Raw genomic sequence first — 17,548 nt, 5'->3', positions numbered from 1 at the left:
TCGCATGGACTCGGAGGGAATATGACTATGGTTGTGCAGTTCTTTTCCACCCTGAGGCTCAGCTGGGAGAGGAGCGCTCACCTGAAGACCCAAACAATAATTCAGGAAATCATAAACACAAGAGTTCTTGCAGATGCTGGAGATCTTGAGTGACGGAAACAAAATGCTGGAGGATCTCAGCAGGTATAAACTTTTCCTTTCGTAGATTCTGTCTGACTTGCTGAGTTCCTCCAGCAATTTGCGTCTGTCTTTTGCACTATTTATTAATTTAAGTTTGTACCTTATAATACTTTTCTTTTGTCTTTGCACTGTACTGCTCTCACAAAACAGCAAACTTCATGACACCTGTATGTTATAATGAACCTGATCCTGATTCTGACACCGAATAGACTGTGTTCCCTAGAATGGAGAAAGCTGAGGGACGTCATAGAGTCACACATCACATAAGCAGACCGTTTGGCCCAACACATCTATGCTAACCAAAGGCCATAATAAGGCCTTATGAAATAGGAGCAGAATTAGACCATTTGGCGCATTGAGTCATGCTCTGCCATTCCATCATGGCCGATTTATTATCCCTCTCAACCCCATTCTCTTGCCTTCCCCCTGTAACCTTTGACACTGTGATTAATCAAGAACTTATCAACCTCTGCCTTAAATATGCCCAATGACTTGGCCTGCACAGCTGTCTGTGGCAATGAATTCCATAGATTCACCACCCTCTGGCTAAAGAAATTTTTCCTCATCTCTGTTGTAAATGGATGTACCTCAATTCTGAGGTTGTGCCCTCTGGTCCCAGATTCCCCCACTACAGGAAACATCCTCTCCACATGCAATCTATTTAGTCATTTCAATATTCAACAGGTTTCAATGAAATCTCCTTCATTCTTTTCAACACCAGCAAGTACAGGCCCAGAACCATCAAATGCTCCTCATATGTTACCCCTTTCATTTCTGGGGTCTTTCTGATGAACCTCCTCTGGACCCTCTCCAATGCCAGCACATCTCTCCTTAGATAAGAGGCCCAAAACTGCTCACAATACTCTAAACGAGGTCTGACCAGTGCCTTATAAATTCTCAGCATTACATTTTTGCTTCGTATTCTAGTCCTCTGGAAATGAATGCGTGAGATCATTGCATTTGCCGCCTTTACCATCAACTCAACCTGCAAGTTGACCTTTAGGGAATCCTGCATAAGGACTCCTAAGTCCCCTTGCATCTCTGATTTTTGAATTTTCTCCCCATTTACAAATGAATCCATGCCTTTATTCCTTCTCCCAAAGTGCATGACCATACACTTCCCTGAACTACACTCTATCTGCCTTTACCCATTCCCCAAATCTGTCTAGGTCCTTCTGCAAACTCATCGCTTCCTCAACACTACCTGCTCCTCCACTTATTTTTGTATCATCTGCAAACTTGGCCACAAAGCCATCAATTCCTTCATTCAAACTATATAATGCATAAAGAAGCAGTCCCAACATTGACCCCTGTGAATACTGAATACCACTAGTCACTGACAGCCAATCAGAAAAGGCCTCCTTTATTCTCATTCTTTGCTTCCTGCCGGTCAGCCAATCTTCTGTTCATTCTCATACCTTGTCTGTAACACCATTGGCTCTCATCTGGTTAAGCAGGCTCATGTACATTATCTTGTCAAAGGCCGTCTGAAAATCTAAAAAAAATAACATCCACTGACTCTCCTTTGTCTATCTTGCCTGTTATTTCCTCATCAAATTCCTTAAGAAAACCTTGCTGACTTTGGCCTATTTGTCACGTGTCTTCAAGTTCCCAGACTTCAACATCTTTGCAACCACTGAAGTTAGAATGGAGTCAACGGGCCGCCATTGTGATGTGTTTTTTTAGCAGGCTTTCTTGTTTTTTACGAGGCCGAATTGCTAGCTCGATGCTCAACCCAGCACGGATGGAAAGCGTGCAAGGGAGCTGGCTGGATTCGAACTCGGGAGCTTTCGCTCCAAAGTCCGGCGCTGATGCCACTACGCCACCTGCTGCCCCCCTTCTTGAAGAGTGGAGTGAAATATGCAATTTTCCAGTCCTCTGGAGCCATTCCAGAATCTAGTAATTCCCGAAAGATCATTGCTAATGCCTGCACAATCTCTTCTGCTTCCTCTTTCAGAACCATACAGTGTAGTCCATTTGGTCCAGGTGACTTATCTACCTTCAGATCTTTCAGCCTCCCAAGCACCACCTTAGTAACAGCAACTACACTCACTTCTGCCCCTGACACTCTCAAACTTCTGACATTCTGCCAGTGTCTTCTACAGTGAAGACCGACGCAAAAAAGTTACTCAGTCATCCACCATTTCTTTGTCTCCCATTACTACCAGCATCATTTTCTAGCAGTCCGACTTCCAAATCAGAATCAAGTTCATTATCTCTGACATATGTCATGAAATTTGATGTTTTGAGACAAACTTCATGACATTACTTTAAGTCACAATAAGAAATAGAGCAAAACAAGAGTTGATGGAAGTTTATATAATGGAGTAGAAATATCAAATGCTAGCGGGCAGAGTTTAAGATGAAAGGGGGATAAGCACATTGATAAGAAAAGTTTAGAAAATAAAGTTTAGCTTTATGTGTCAGATGTATACTAAAACATACAGTGAGATGCGTTGTTTGTGTCCGAGTATGTGCTGGGGGCAGCCTGCAAGTGTCACCATGCTTCCAGTGCCAACGTAGCACGCCCACAGCTCACTAACCCAGACCTGTACAGCTTTGGAATGTGGGAGGAAACTGGAACACCCAGAGGAAACCCACATGGTCACAGGGAGAACAAACTCCTTCCAGATAGCAGCAGGAATTGAACCCTGATCGCAAGCACTGTAAAGCATTACACTAACTGCTAAACTGCCATTCTTTGTTGTTTGTTGTGTTCCCGCTACAGACGGAGCTGAAACAGCTACAGGCTGCATTGTCAGAGAGGAGAGCGACTGTGCAGCATCAGCTGTTGGAGTCTACAGGCTGCAGTCTGGACGAACAGTTGCAGGTAACTCACAGCCCTCACTACACCACGGACCCTTCCCCAGAGGGAAACTCCACTGGGTCACTAATCGTGCAAACTTGGGTTGTAGATCTTGAGGTCCATGTCCATTGTTCCCTCAAAGTTGACCTGCAAGTTAATGGGGTTGTTAAGAAGGTGTACAGTATGTTGGCCTTCATTAGGCAGGTTGATAGGGTTGTTAGTGAGGTAATACTTCAGCTCTGTAAAACTCTGGTGAGACCACTCTTGGAGTGGTGTGCTCAGCTCTGGCCTCATTATAGGAAGGATGTGGAAGCTTTAGAGAGGGTGCAGAGGAGATTTACCAGGATGCTGCCTGGATTGGAGGGTGTTGGCTTATGAGGATAGGTTGAGTGAGCTAGGGCTTTTCTCTTTGTAGCAAAGGAAGATGAGAGGTTTTTTTTTAGCGTGTCGCACCAGACAGACAGCCATTCTTGTCTGGCGCGTGGTGTCAGGATTGGTCTCCTTTCGGATTGACCGGGTCACGATATGAACGTTCCTGACTTGACCCTTGTCGTTTTACGAGGCCGAGTTGCTAACTCCACGCTCAACCCAGCACGGATAGAAAGCGTGCTTGGGGGGTGGCCCGACTTGGATTCGAACTCGGGAGTCTTCGCTCCGGAGTCTGGCGCTGATGCCACAAAGCTACCAGCTGGCAAGATGAGAGGTGACTTAACAGAGATGTACAAGATGAAAAGAGACATAGATCAAGAGGATAGCCAGAGACATTTTCCCAGGTGGAAGTGGCTAATGTGAGAGGCCCTAATTTTAAGGTGATTGGAATAAAGTATAAAGGGGATGTCAGATTTTTTTTTATACACAGAGAATGATGGGTGTGTGGAATACCCTGCTAGGGGTGGGTGGTGGTAGAGGCATTTAAGAAACTAGGTAGGCACATGGATGATAGAACAATGGAGGGAAATGTGGGATGGCCAAGTTAGATTGATCTTTGAGTAGGTTAAATCTCAGCACATCATGGAAACCAGGCTTGCAAAAAAGCTGGATGAACTCAGCAGGTCGGGCAGCATCCGTTGAAAGAAGCAGTCAACTTTTCGGGTCGAGACCCTTTGTCAGGACTCCCAGGAAACCAGGCTTCCCTCTATGGACTCCATGGGAGGCTGGTGAAGAAGGTTTAGTCACTCAGCATTCAGAACGAGTTGTAAATTTGATTAGACATTAGCTTTGTGGGAGAAGGCAGAGAGTGGTAGATGGTGGCCTCTCTGACTAGAAACCTGTGACTAGTGGTGTGCCGCAGGGTTTGGTGTTGGGTCACTTGAAGTTTGTCATCTATATCAATGATCTGGATGATAATGTTAACTGGATCAGCAGATTTGCAAATAACACCAAGATTGGGGGCGTAGTGGACAGCGAGGAAGGTTATCATTAGAGATCTCTGCTCAATCACCTCATCAACGTATCACCTGCAGCAGGGATCCCAACACACTCGACCACTGCTACACGATGATTAGGAATGGCTACCATTCCATGACTAGATTGCATTTTGGCAAACCTGATCACTTGGCAGTCCTACCTGCATACAGGCAGAGGCTAAGTAGCTAGGACAACAAAGAGGTGGTCATGGGAGGTAGAGAAGTGGCTATGGGATTGCTTCGAATCAGTGGACAGGGCTGTGTTCAAGGACTCATCGAGGATCTGAATGAATACACCATGCTTGTCACTGACTTTAGAAAAACAGTCGTAGATGAGTGTGTTCCCATAAAATCATTGAGTCTTCCCCAACTAGAAGCCCTGGATGAACCTGAGATGTGCAATCTGCTGAGGGCCAGATCAGTGGCGTTCAAGTCTGCCGACCAGCTAAAATACAAGAGCTCTGAGTGTGATCTCCAGGAGCACCATCTCACGTGCCAAGTGTCAGTTCTGGATCAAACTTGAATCCATGAATGATGCTCGACAGCTGTGGCAGGGCTTGAGTGCTATCACTTCCTACAGCATGAAACCAAGCGACATAGGTGACAACAGTGCTTTGCTTCCAGAAGAGCTCACTTTGGCCATCAAAACACTGAGGAACCATCACGAACTCCCACAGACCCCAACAGCCCTGTGATTTCAGTCTTTGAGGCTGACGTGAGAGCATCCTTCAGCTGATGCTATTTCTTTGGCTCTTCACTCTATCCTGGAGCATCTGGACAGCAAAGGTATATACATCAGGATGCTCTTCATTGACTACAGCTTTGCATTCAATACTATCATCCCCTCAAAATTAATCAATAAGCTCCAAGACCCAGGTCTCAATACCTCCTTGTACAACTGGATCCTTGATTTCCTCACTTGCAAACCCCAGTCAGTTCAGGCTGGTAACAACATTTTCTCCACAATCTCCATCAGCACTGGTGCACCATAAGGCTGTGTGTTTAACCCCCACTATACCTGCTTTACACTTATGACTCTGAGGCTAAGCACAGCTCTAATGCCATATTTAAGTTTGCTGACAACACCAGCAACTGTTCACCACCCTCCCCTCACTAACTCCACCCTCTCTTCCAGCCTCACGCATCCCACCCTCACCTACCAATTTTCGCCAACAGGATCTTAATCGATCTCCTGATGGAAGGAAAGTCTGTGATGGTGGAAGAGACTCCCTCAACCAGGCCCATTTCTTATAAACAAATGTCGTTCTAAGTTAGCCCTCAGAACTATGAACTGCTTGACACGAATAGAATCACAATCACTGACAAATGACGTAAAATGTGTTGCTTTGCAGCAGCAGTACAGTGGAATAATAAAATACTGTAGATTAGAAATCACAATAACAATATGTATGACAAAATAATCCGTGCAAAATGAGGGTAAAACAGTGAGACAATGATCATGGACTGTTCCGAAATCTGATGGTGGAGGGGAAGAAGCTGCCTTAAGATGTTGAGTATTCTTCCTGCTGAGGGCTGGGTGTCACGTCTGCAGGGCCACTGGTAATCACGGTTACCTGAGAGCTGTGGGGGGGGGGGGGCGGTTATCAATGGGTTGCCCACTCCCTACATTCAGAATGACTCAGAGTCAGTGACCGGTGGACGATTCACTCGGTGCCAACCGCACTCGGCCAGTCACGCGACAGGACAGACACAGGAGATGCTCGAATTAGGTTTCGGACAAAATTCTGTCTGGTTGAGGTGTTTGTCTGAATCTCATAGTTACAGTGATGGGCGTGGGGCGCATAAGAATTTTTCAATGTCAATGTTGTAGTAGACAGAAATTGATTATTATGATGAATGGAGTAATTGCAACTCTGAGAATTAACGAGATCTCACCCTGTACCCCTCTCACTCCCTGTCCCCATCTCTCTCACTGTCTCATCCCTCTCTCCCCATCTCCCCCTCTCCGTCCCCATCCCCCACTCTCTGTCCCCGACTCTCCCTGTCCCCCTCTTTTCCCATCAACCTCTCTCTCACTCTCCCCGTCACCCCCCTCTCCCCATCCTCCTCTCCCTGTCCTCTTCTCTCCCTCATCAACCTCTTTCTCCCTCTCCCCCCTTTCTCTCCCCATCACCCCCTCTCTCTCTGCCCCCTCTCTCCACTGTCTCCCCCGTCTAACCCCCTCTACTCCCCCCTCTACCCCCACCCTTCCACGACCCCCTCCACCCCCTCTCTCCCCCTCTCCCCCTCTATCCCCCCTCTCTCCCTGCATCCCAATTCTCCCTGCCCCTGTCTCCCCACCCCCTCCTCCCCCTCTCTCTTTCCCTAACCCCCCCTTTCTTCCACCTACCCTCCTTCCCCACTGACACCCACCTCTCGGCCCTGTCGCAGTGGGTGGAGGGGCTGGCAGCTGAGCTGCTCCGGTTAGAGGGGAGTCTGCTGGAGCTGATGGGCACGATGGATCGGTGGAGTGCAGGTCCCCGCTGGGAGCAGGAGGTCAACGTGCTGGAGGTACAGACGCTAGTGATGGGATAACCCTGCCCCTTCCTCCCCCCCCCCGCCCTGCACTGTGTCTTCACCTCATTCCGACTCCCACTCCCATCCCATCCCCTACGGCCTGGGCAGAAGGAGCATTGACAACCACTCACACCAACACTAGACACCGAAGCCCCCTCCCCAACATCGCCACCTCCCACTCCCCAACCGATTCTTCCATTTCTCTCTCCATCCACCCTACACTCTCTGCCCTCCCCCTTCCTCCTCTTCTGCTCTCCCCGTCTCCCTAAACCAGGTGACGAGGCCTGGTGAGGCTGCAGAATGTGCCCCTTGGCCTCCCGGCCGGTCTCTGACTCACCATTGCTCTGCCCCGAAGGAGGCGCTGGAGGACGGCTGGACGTGGGTGGGAGAGCAGAGGAGGGAGATTCAGCACTGCCTGCTGCTGGGACGTCAGCACGAGGGGCTCCTGCAAGGTCTTGCCTCCCTACTCGAGAGCGGGCAGGTGACTGCTGCCCCCGAGGAATCTCTTCCATTCCGGAGCATCAGTGAACTACAGACCCACCTGCAGAGATACAAGGTACCTCCCTCAGTCACTACCATCATCCCAGCCCTTGTCAAGGATGTGTCTCCATTGTACATTGGAGAAGAGGGGTGATGGGGAGAGTGGGAGGGGAGGGGTGATGGAGAGAGGGGGAGGGGAGGAGTGATGGAGAGAGGGGGAGTGATAGAGAGAGGGGAAGGGGATTGGAGAGGTGATGGAGAGAGGAGGAGGGGATGGGAGGGGTGATGGGGAGAGGGGGAGGGGAGGGGTGATGGAGAGAGGGGGAGTGATAGAGAGAGGGGAAGGGGATTGGAGAGGTGATGGAGAGAGGAGGAGGGGATGGGAGGGGTGATGGGGAGAGGGGGAGGGGATGGGAGGGGTGATGGGGAGAGGGGGAGGGGAGGGGTGATGGAGTGAGGGGAAGGGGATGGGAGGGGTGAGCGTTATGTCCTGATAGAGGTGGGGGGCTTGGCAGGTGTGGTCTGACGGGTTTGTTGAATTATTGCATAGCGTCCTGTAGATGGTATAGACTTTGTTGAACACCTTTGCTTGAGACATGAGACCATGAGACATAGAAGGAGAATCTGCCACAAAAGTCAGGATTTGCCAGTGGCCAACCATTTTGATTCTGCTTTTCCTTCCTATTCCCTCATGTCAGTCCATGACCTCCTCTATTGCCTTGATGAGGTTACACTCAGGTTGGAGGAGCAACACCTCATACTCTGGGTAACCTCCAACCTGATGGCCTGAACATTTTTTTCTAACTTCTGGTAATTCCTCCCCTTCTCTTTTTTTCCATTCCCCGTGCAGATTCTGCCCTTTACCTGCTGCTGCCTCTCCTCCTCCTTCCTTTTCTCCCACAGTCCACTGTCCCAGCAGATTCCATCAATCACCTCCCAGCTTCTCACTTCATCCTCCCTTCCCTCCCAGCTGGTCTCACCTAACAGCTGAGAGCTCGTACTCCACCCCTCCCCGCACCACCTTATCCTGGCTTCCTTTCCAGTGCGGATGAAGGGTCTTGGCCCAGAACGTAGACCTTTCTGTTGACACTGCCTGACCTGCTAAGTCCCTCCAGCATTTTGTGTGTGTTGTTTGAGGTTATGTTGCATCTGTACGAATTGTTGGTGTGGCTGCATGTGGTCTACTGTGGTCAGTTTTGATCACCTGTTATAAGAAAGATATTACTAAGCTGGAAAGAATGCAGAGAAGATTCAAGGGGAAATGGGAATCAGAATCAGGGTTATCACCACTGACACTCTGTGTGACTTGAACTTTGTTTACTTCAAGATTAGTAGAGTGCACGTCACAAACTACACGTTACAAAATAAATAAATTGTGCAAAAGATGAACAGCGAGGTAGTGTTCGTGGTTCATGGACTGTTCAGAAATCTGGCGGAGGAGAAGCTGTTCCTGACATTGAGTGTGCCAGGATTCGAGGGCTCAGTTATAGAGAAAGACGTGCAAAATGCTGGAGGAACTCGGCGGGTCAGGCAGCACCTGTGGAAAGGAACAAACATTTGATGTTTCAGGCCGAGACTCTTCTTCAAGACAGAAAAGGAAGTGGGGGAGAACACCAGAATGAAAAGATGGGGGGGCAGGGGGTGGATGGAGGATAGACAGAAGATGATAGGTGAAGCCAGGTGGGTAGGAAAGGTAAAGGGCTGGAGAAGAAGGAATCTGACAGGAGAGGAGAGTGGACCATAGGAGAATGGAAAGGAGGAAGGGAGCCAGGGGAGGCGATAGGCAGGTGAGAAGAGGTAAGAGGCCAGAGTGAGGTACAGAAGAAGAGGGAAGGAGAAGGGAAAAAATTTTACCAGGAGAAATTGATATTCGCAGCATAAGGTTGGAGGCTACCCAAATGGAATATAGGATGTTGCTCCTCCACCCCGAGAGGGCCTCATCTTGGCACAAGGGGAGGCCCTGGACCGGCAAGTCAGAACAGGAATGGGAATTGGAACTAAAATATTTGGCCACCGGGAAGTCCTGGAGGTGCTCGATGAAGCAGTCCTGCAGTTTACAATGGGACTCACCAGTGTAGAGGAGGCCGCATCAGTAGCGCCGGACTCCAGCAGATCTACATGTGCAGTGTTTTTTTCAGGAAGAGGAAATCAAGAACTAGAGAGCAGAGGTTTAAGATGAGCGGGGAGAGATTTGATAGGCACCTTAAGGACAACTAGTCACACAGAGACACGCAGGGTGTCATAGTCATAGAGCAGAACAGTACAGAAGTAGATCCTTTGGCCCATCTAGTCCGTGCCAAGCTCTTTCTTTGCCTAGTCCCATTGACCTTCACCTGGACCACATTTCTCCATACCCCTCCCATCCACGTACCTATCCAAACTCCTCTTAAATGTTGAAATCGAACCTGCATTCACCACTTCCACTGGCAGCTCGTTCCACACTCTCACCACCCTCTGAGTGAAGAAGTTCCTCCTCGTATTCCCCTCAGATATTTCACCTTTCACCCTTAACCCATGGCCCCTAGTTCTAGTCTCACAAACCTCAGTGGAAAAAGCCTGCTTGCATTTACCATATCCATATCCCTCATAATTTTGTATACCTCTATCAAATCTCCACTCATTCTCCTACGCTCCAGAGAATAAAGTCCTAACCTATTCAACCTTCCCCTATAACTCAGGTCCTCAAGTCCTGGCAATATCTTTGTAAATTTTCTCAGTGCTCTTCTAGTTGGAATGAGTTGTGTGAGTGGAGTTCTGGGGGTAAGGTCAGTGGCCTGTGGCTGCGTGGTCTGAGGGTCGGGGGCACTGTGAGCTTCTACTGATCTCCTGCGACATCCCCTCTCTCCCTCCCTCCTGCAGCTCTTTTTCCAGAGGCTGGAGGGCCGCGTGAGTGTGGCCGAGCAGTTTTCCACGGCGGTTCCGGAGCGGGTGGCCGCCATGCACAGGGAGAGGTGGTCAGAACTGGTGAACAGGCACGTGGAGATACAGTCACAGGCCCTCAGGTGGGGAGTGCACATGGAGACCACACTCCAGGTGAGGACCTGCCCCACCACAACACCCAGGCACGACGCAGCCTTCCGCATGGATTGCACACAGTGTGGGAGGGTAATACTGCAGGAGAGGGTGGTGCTTCTGTGGGAGGGTCGGTTCTGTAGGAGGGTCGGTACCGTGGGGGGTTCGGTACAGTTGGAGGGTCGGTACCGTGGGAGGGTCAGTTCCAAGGGGAGGGTCGGTTCTGTAGGAGGGTCAGTACCGTGGGGGGTTCGGTACAGTTGGAGGGTCGGTACCGTGGGAGGGTCAGTTCCAAGGGGAGGGTCGGTTCTGTAGGAGGGTCAGTACCGTGGGGGGTTCGGTACCGTTGGAGGGTCGGTACCCATGGGAGGGTCAGTTCCAAGGGGAGGGTCGGTTCTGTAGGAGGGTCAGTACCGTGGGGGGTTCGGTACCGTTGGAGGGTCGGTACCATGGGAGGGTCAGTTCCAAGGGGAGGATTGGTATCGTGAGAGGGTCGGTTCTGTGGGGGGTTCGGTACCATTGGAGGGTCTGTACCGTGGGAGGGTCAGTTCCAAGGGGAGGGTCGGTTCTGTAGGAGGGTCAGTACCGTGGGGGGTTCGGTACCGTTGGAGGGTCGGTACCATGGGAGGGTCAGTTCCAAGGGGAGGATTGGTATCGTGAGAGGGTCGGTTCTGTGGGGGGTTCGGTACCATTGGAGGGTCTGTACCGTGGGAGGGTCAGTTCCAAGGGGAGGGTCGGTTCTGTAGGAGGGTCAGTACCGTGGGGGGGGTTCGGTACCATTGGAGGGTCGGTACCGTGGGAGGGTCAGTTCCAAGGGGAGGGTCAGTTCTGTGGGAGGGTCGGTACCGTGGGAGGGTCAGTTCCAAGGGGAGGGTCGGTTCTGTGGGAGGGTCGGTACCGTGGGGGGGGTTCGGTACCATTGGAGGGTCGGTACCGTGGGAGGGTCGGTTCTGTGGGAGGGTCGGTACCGTGGGGGGGGGTTCGGTACCATTGGAGGGTCGGTACCGTGGGGGGGTTTGGTACCGAGGGAGGATCACTGCCGAGGTCGGTACTGTGGGACGGTTGGCAGCATGGTAGTGTAACTGTTAGCATAAAGCTCTATAGCGCCAGTGATTGGTGGTCAATTCCCACTGCTGTCCGTAAGGAGTTTGTACGCTCTCCAATAACCGTGTGGGTTTCCTCCCACATTGCAAAGATGTACAGTGTCGGTTAGGGTTTGAAACTCGTGTGAATACTACATTGCCGTGGGAAGCATGGTGACTCTTGCGGGCTGCCCTCAGCACATCCTGGGACTGCACTGATTGTTGACACAAACTGTGTTATTACGCTGCCATATTAACACCCGACACCGATGTATGGCTAAACTACTGTGATTACGGTTCTGCTGGGTGGTCCACAACTGTCTGCCATGCTTGTTTATAATATGGCCATTCAGCCCATCGAGTCTGCTTGCTTACAGAGTAATCCCATTTTCCTGCTAGGTTTTCCCTTCACATTCCGTCAGCAGCGGCAAGATCTTCATAACCACATGAGATTCTGCCAGAACTCTTGGGCAACCCACACAAAACGTGTAATGTCAACCATTTATTCCCCTCCATAGATGCTGCTCGACCTGCTCAGCATCTCCAGAATTTTGTGTGTGTTACTGCTCATCCACAGACAAGGCAAATCTGAATTAAGATGCCAGCTTTAATGGCTTTTGATGTAGAGGGAAGCTGGGTCACCTGGAGGAGACGGGTGCAGGAAGGCAGATGCACACAGCTGGGGCTCCGAGCCAGCCCTCTGCCAGCTGACCACATATGCCAGCACGTTACATTCAAGAACTGTCTGGCTGAAGGGAAATGGCTGTTCCTGGACCTGGAGGTGTGGGACTTCAGGCTTCTGTACCTCCTGCCCGACGGCTGTGCAAAGATGGTGTGGCCTGAATGGTGGGGGTCTTTGAAGGATGTTGCCCTCTCGAGGCAGCTTTCTCCTAACGTGGGCCAATGGTATTGGTGCAGATGGACACAGAGGTCGGCATGGATGAGATGGGCTGAAAGGCCTGTTTCTATGCTGTATCACTCCATGACTTGGGCTGGATTAAGGTTTAAAAAAAGATTACCTTTATTTGTCACATGTACATCAAAACATAGAGTGAAATGTGTTGTTAGCATCAGTGACTGACGCATTTCGAGGATCTGCTGGGGCCAACCTGTAAGTGTTGCTACATAACACTAACCCGTACGTCTTCGGAATTTGCGAGGAAACCGGAGCACCCGGAGGAAACCCACATGGTCATGGGGAGAACATCCAAACTCCTTACTCGGCAGTGGGAATTAAACCCCGGACAGTGGTCACTCCTTACTCGGCAGTGGGAATTGAACCCCGGACAGGAGGAATTGAACCCCGGACAGTGGTCACTCCTTACTCGGCAGTGGGAATTAAACCCCGGACAGTGGGAATTAAACCCCGGACAGTGGGAATTAAACCCCGGACAGTGGTCACTCCTTACTCGGCAGAGGGAATTGAACCCCGGACAGTGGTCACTCCTTACTCGGCAGTGGGAATTAAACCCCGGACAGTGGTCACTCCTTACTCGGCAGTGGGAATTGAACCCCGGACAGTGGTCACTCCTTACTCGGCAGTGGGAATTAAACCCCGGACAGTGGGAATTAAACCCCGGACAGTGGTCACTCCTTACTCGGCAGTGGGAATTAAACCCCGGACAGTGGGAATTAAACCCCGGACAGTGGTCACTCCTTACTCGGCAGTGGGAATTGAACCCCGGACAGTGGTCACTCCTTACTCGGCAGTGGGAATTAAACCCCGGACAGTGGTCACTCCTTACTCGCCAGAGGGAATTAAACCCCGGACAGTGGTCACTCCTTACTCGGCAGTGGGAATTAAACCCCGGACAGTGGGAATTAAACCCCGGACAGTGGTCACTCCTTACTCGGCAGTGGGAATTAAACCCCGGACAGTGGTCACTCCTTACTCGGCAGTGGGAATTAAACCCCGGACAGTGGTCACTCCTTACTCGGCAGTGGGAATTGAACCCCGGACAGTGGGAATTGAACCCCGGACAGTGGTCACTCCTTACTCGGCAGAGGGAATTAAAGCCCGGACAGTGGGAATTGAACCCCGGACAGTGGTCACTCCTTACTCGGCAGTGGGAATTGAACCCCGGACAGTGGTCACTCCTTACTCGGCAGTGGGAATTAAACCCCGGACAGTGGTCACTCCTTACTCGGCAGTGGGAATTAAACCCCGGACAGTGGGAATTAAACCCCGGACAGTGGTCACTCCTTACTCGGCAGTGGGAATTAAACCCCGGACAGTGGGAATTGAACCCCGGACAGTGGTCACTCCTTACTCGGCAGTGGGAATTAAACCCCGGACAGTGGGAATTGAACCCCGGACAGTGGTCACTCCTTACTCGGCAGTGGGAATTAAACCCCGGACAGTGGTCACTCCTTACTCGGCAGAGGGAATTGAACCCCGGACAGTGGTCACTCCTTACTCGGCAGTGGGAATTAAACCCCGGACAGTGGGAATTGAACCCCGGACAGTGGTCACTCCTTACTCGGCAGAGGGAATTAAACCCCGGACAGTGGGAATTGAACCCCGGACAGTGGTCACTCCTTACTCGGCAGTGGGAATTGAACCCCGGACAGTGGTCACTCCTTACTCGGCAGAGGGAATTGAACACCGGACAGTGGTCACTCCTTACTCGGCAGTGGGAATTAAACCCCGGACAGTGGGAATTGAACCCCGGACAGTGGTCACTCCTTACTCGGCAGAGGGAATTAAACCCCGGACAGTGGGAATTGAACCCCGGACAGTGGTCACTCCTTACTCGGCAGTGGGAATTAAACCCCGGACAGTGGTCACTCCTTACTCGGCAGTGGGAATTAAACCCCGGACAGTGGTCACTCCTTACTCGGCAGTGGGAATTAAACCCCGGACAGTGGTCACTCCCTACTCGGCAGAGGGAATTAAACCCCGGACAGTGGGAATTGAACCCCGGACAGTGGTCACTCCTTACTCGGCAGTGGGAATTGAACCCCGGACAGTGGTCACTCCTTACTCGGCAGTGGGAATTAACCCCGGACAGTGGTCACTCCTTACTCGGCAGAGGGAATTGAACCCCGGACAGTGGTCACTCCTTACTCGGCAGTGGGAATTAAACCCCGGACAGTGGTCACTCCTTACTCGGCAGTGGGAATTAAACCCCGGACAGTGGTCACTCCTTACTCGGCAGTGGGATTTAAACCCCGGACAGTGGTCACTCCTTACTCGGCAGTGGGAATTAAACCCCGGACAGTGGTCACTCCTTACTCGGCAGTGGGAATTAAACCCCGGACAGTGGTCACTCCTTACTCGGCAGTGGGAATTAAACCCCGGACAGTGGGAATTAAACCCCGGACAGTGGTCACTCCTTACTCGGCAGTGGGAATTAAACCCCGGACAGTGGGAATTAAACCCTGGACAGTGGTTACTCCTTACTCGGCAGTGGGAATTAAACCCCGGACAGTGGTCACTCCTTGCTCGGCAGTGGGAATTAAACCCCGGACAGTGGTCACTCCTTACTCGGCAGTGGGAATTAAACCCCGGACAGTGGGAATTAAACCCCGGACAGTGGTTACTCCTTACTCGGCAGTGGGAATTAAACCCCGGACAGTGGTTACTCCTTACTCGGCAGTGGGAATTAAACCCCGGACAGTGGTCACTCCTTACTCGGCAGTGGGAATTAAACCCCGGACAGTGGTCACTCCTTACTCAGCAGTGGGAATTAAACCCCGGACAGTGGGAATTAAACCCCGGACAGTGGTTACTCCTTACTCGGCAGTGGGAATTAAACCCCGGACAGTGTGTCACTCCTTACTCGGCAGTGGGAATTAAACCCCGGACAGTGGGAATTAAACCCTGGACAGTGGGAATTGAACCCCGGACAGTGGTCACTCCTTACTCGGCAGAGGGAATTAAACCCCGGACAGTGGTCACTCCTTACTCGGCAGTGGGAATTAAACCCCGGACAGTGGGAATTAAACCCTGGACAGTGGGAATTGAACCCCGGACAGTGGTCACTCCTTACTCGGCAGAGGGAATTAAACCCCGGACAGTGGGAATTGAACCCCGGACAGTGGTCACTCCTTACTCGGCAGTGGGAATTAAACCCCGGACAGTGGTCACTCCTTACTCGGCAGAGGGAATTGAACCCCGGACAGTGGTCACTCCTTACTCGGCAGAGGGAATTAAACCCCGGACAGTGGGAATTGAACCCCGGACAGTGGTCACTCCTTACTCGGCAGTGGGAATTAAACCCCGGACAGTGGTCACTCCTTACTCGGCAGAGGGAATTAAACCCCGGACAGTGGGAATTAAACCCCGGACAGTGGGAATTAAACCCCGGACAGTGGTCACTCCTTACTCGGCAGTGGGAATTGAACCCCGGACAGTGGTCACTCCTTACTCGGCAGTGGGAATTAAACCCCGGACAGTGGGAATTAAACCCCGGACAGTGGTCACTCCTTACTCGGCAGTGGGAATTAAACCCCGGACAGTGGTCACTCCTTACTCGGCAGTGGGAATTAAACCCCGGACAGTGGGAATTAAACCCCGGACAGTGGTCACTCCTTACTCGGCAGTGGGAATTAAACCCCGGACAGTGGGAATTAAACCCCGGACAGTGGTCACTCCTTACTCGGCAGTGGGAATTAAACCCCGGACAGTGGTCACTCCTTACTCGGCAGTGGGAATTGAACCCCGGACAGTGGGAATTGAACCCCGGACAGTGGGAATTAAACCCCGGACAGTGGTCACTCCTTACTCGGCAGTGGGAATTAAACCCCGGACAGTGGGAATTAAACCCCGGACAGTGGGAATTGAACCCCGGACAGTGGTCACTCCTTACTCGGCAGTGGGAATTAAACCCCGGACAGTGGGAATTGAACCCCGGACAGTGGTCACTCCTTACTCGGCAGAGGGAATTAAACCCCGGACAGTGGGAATTAAACCCCGGACAGTGGTCACTCCTTACTCGGCAGTGGGAATTAAACCCCGGACAGTGGTCACTCCTTACTCGGCAGTGGGAATTAAACCCCGGACAGTGGTCACTCCTTACTCGGCAGTGGGAATTAAACCCCGGACAGTGGGAATTAAACCCCGGACAGTGGTCACTCCTTACTCGGCAGTGGGAATTAAACCCCGGACAGTGGGAATTAAACCCCGGACAGTGGTCACTCCTTACTCGGCAGTGGGAATTAAACCCCGGACAGTGGTCACTCCTTACTCGGCAGAGGGAATTGAACCCCGGACAGTGGTCACTCCTTACTCGGCAGTGGGAATTAAACCCCGGACAGTGGGAATTGAACCCCGGACAGTGGTCACTCCTTACTCGGCAGAGGGAATTAAACCCCGGACAGTGGGAATTAAACCCCGGACAGTGGGAATTGAACCCCGGACAGTGGTCACTCCTTACTCGGCAGTGGGAATTAAACCCCTGACAGTGGTCACTCCTTACTCGGCAGTGGGAATTAAACCCCGGACAGTGGTCACTCCTTACTCGGCAGAGGGAATTAAACCCCGGACAGTGGGAATTAAACCCCGGACAGTGGGAATTAAACCCCGGACAGTGGTCACTCCTTACTCGGCAGTGGGAATTGAACCCCGGACAGTGGTCACTCCTTACTCGGCAGTGGGAATTAAACCCCGGACAGTGGGAATTAAACCCCGGACAGTGGTCACTCCTTACTCGGCAGTGGAAATTAAACCCCGGACAGTGGTCACTCCTTACTCGGCAGTGGGAATTAAACCCCGGACAGTGGGAATTAAACCCCGGACAGTGGTCACTCCTTACTCGGCAGTGGGAATTAAACCCCGGACAGTGGGAATTAAACCCCGGACAGTGGTCACTCCTTACTCGGCAGTGGGAATTAAACCCCGGACAGTGGTCACTCCTTACTCGGCAGTGGGAATTGAACCCCGGACAGTGGGAATTGAACCCCGGACAGTGGGAATTAAACCCCGGACAGTGGTCACTCCTTACTCGGCAGTGGGAATTAAACCCCGGACAGTGGGAATTAAACCCCGTACAGTGGGAATTGAACCCCGGACAGTGGTCACTCCTTACTCGGCAGTGGGAATTAAACCCCGGACAGTGGGAATT

The 17,548-nt window shown here is 51.5% G+C and overlaps 1 protein-coding gene across 4 annotated transcripts in view; it reads left to right on the top strand.

Moving 5' to 3' along the window:
* Positions 1-17,548, top strand: part of LOC140724815 (nesprin-2-like) — a 288,546-nt gene that overhangs the window by 123,855 nt on the left and 147,143 nt on the right. For all 4 annotated transcript variants that reach the window (XM_073039455.1, XM_073039456.1, XM_073039454.1 and 1 more), the window contains 4 exons: positions 2,909-3,010; positions 6,784-6,903; positions 7,265-7,465; positions 10,249-10,422. In XM_073039455.1, coding sequence (XP_072895556.1) covers positions 2,909-3,010; positions 6,784-6,903; positions 7,265-7,465; positions 10,249-10,422 — 597 coding nt within the window. The remainder of the gene's footprint in view (positions 1-2,908; positions 3,011-6,783; positions 6,904-7,264; positions 7,466-10,248; positions 10,423-17,548) is intronic.

Source organism: Hemitrygon akajei, chromosome 3 (genome assembly GCF_048418815.1).
Source record: "Hemitrygon akajei chromosome 3, sHemAka1.3, whole genome shotgun sequence".
Classification (NCBI taxonomy): Eukaryota; Metazoa; Chordata; class Chondrichthyes; order Myliobatiformes; family Dasyatidae; genus Hemitrygon; species Hemitrygon akajei.
This window is presented reverse-complemented; position numbering and strand designations above follow the sequence as displayed.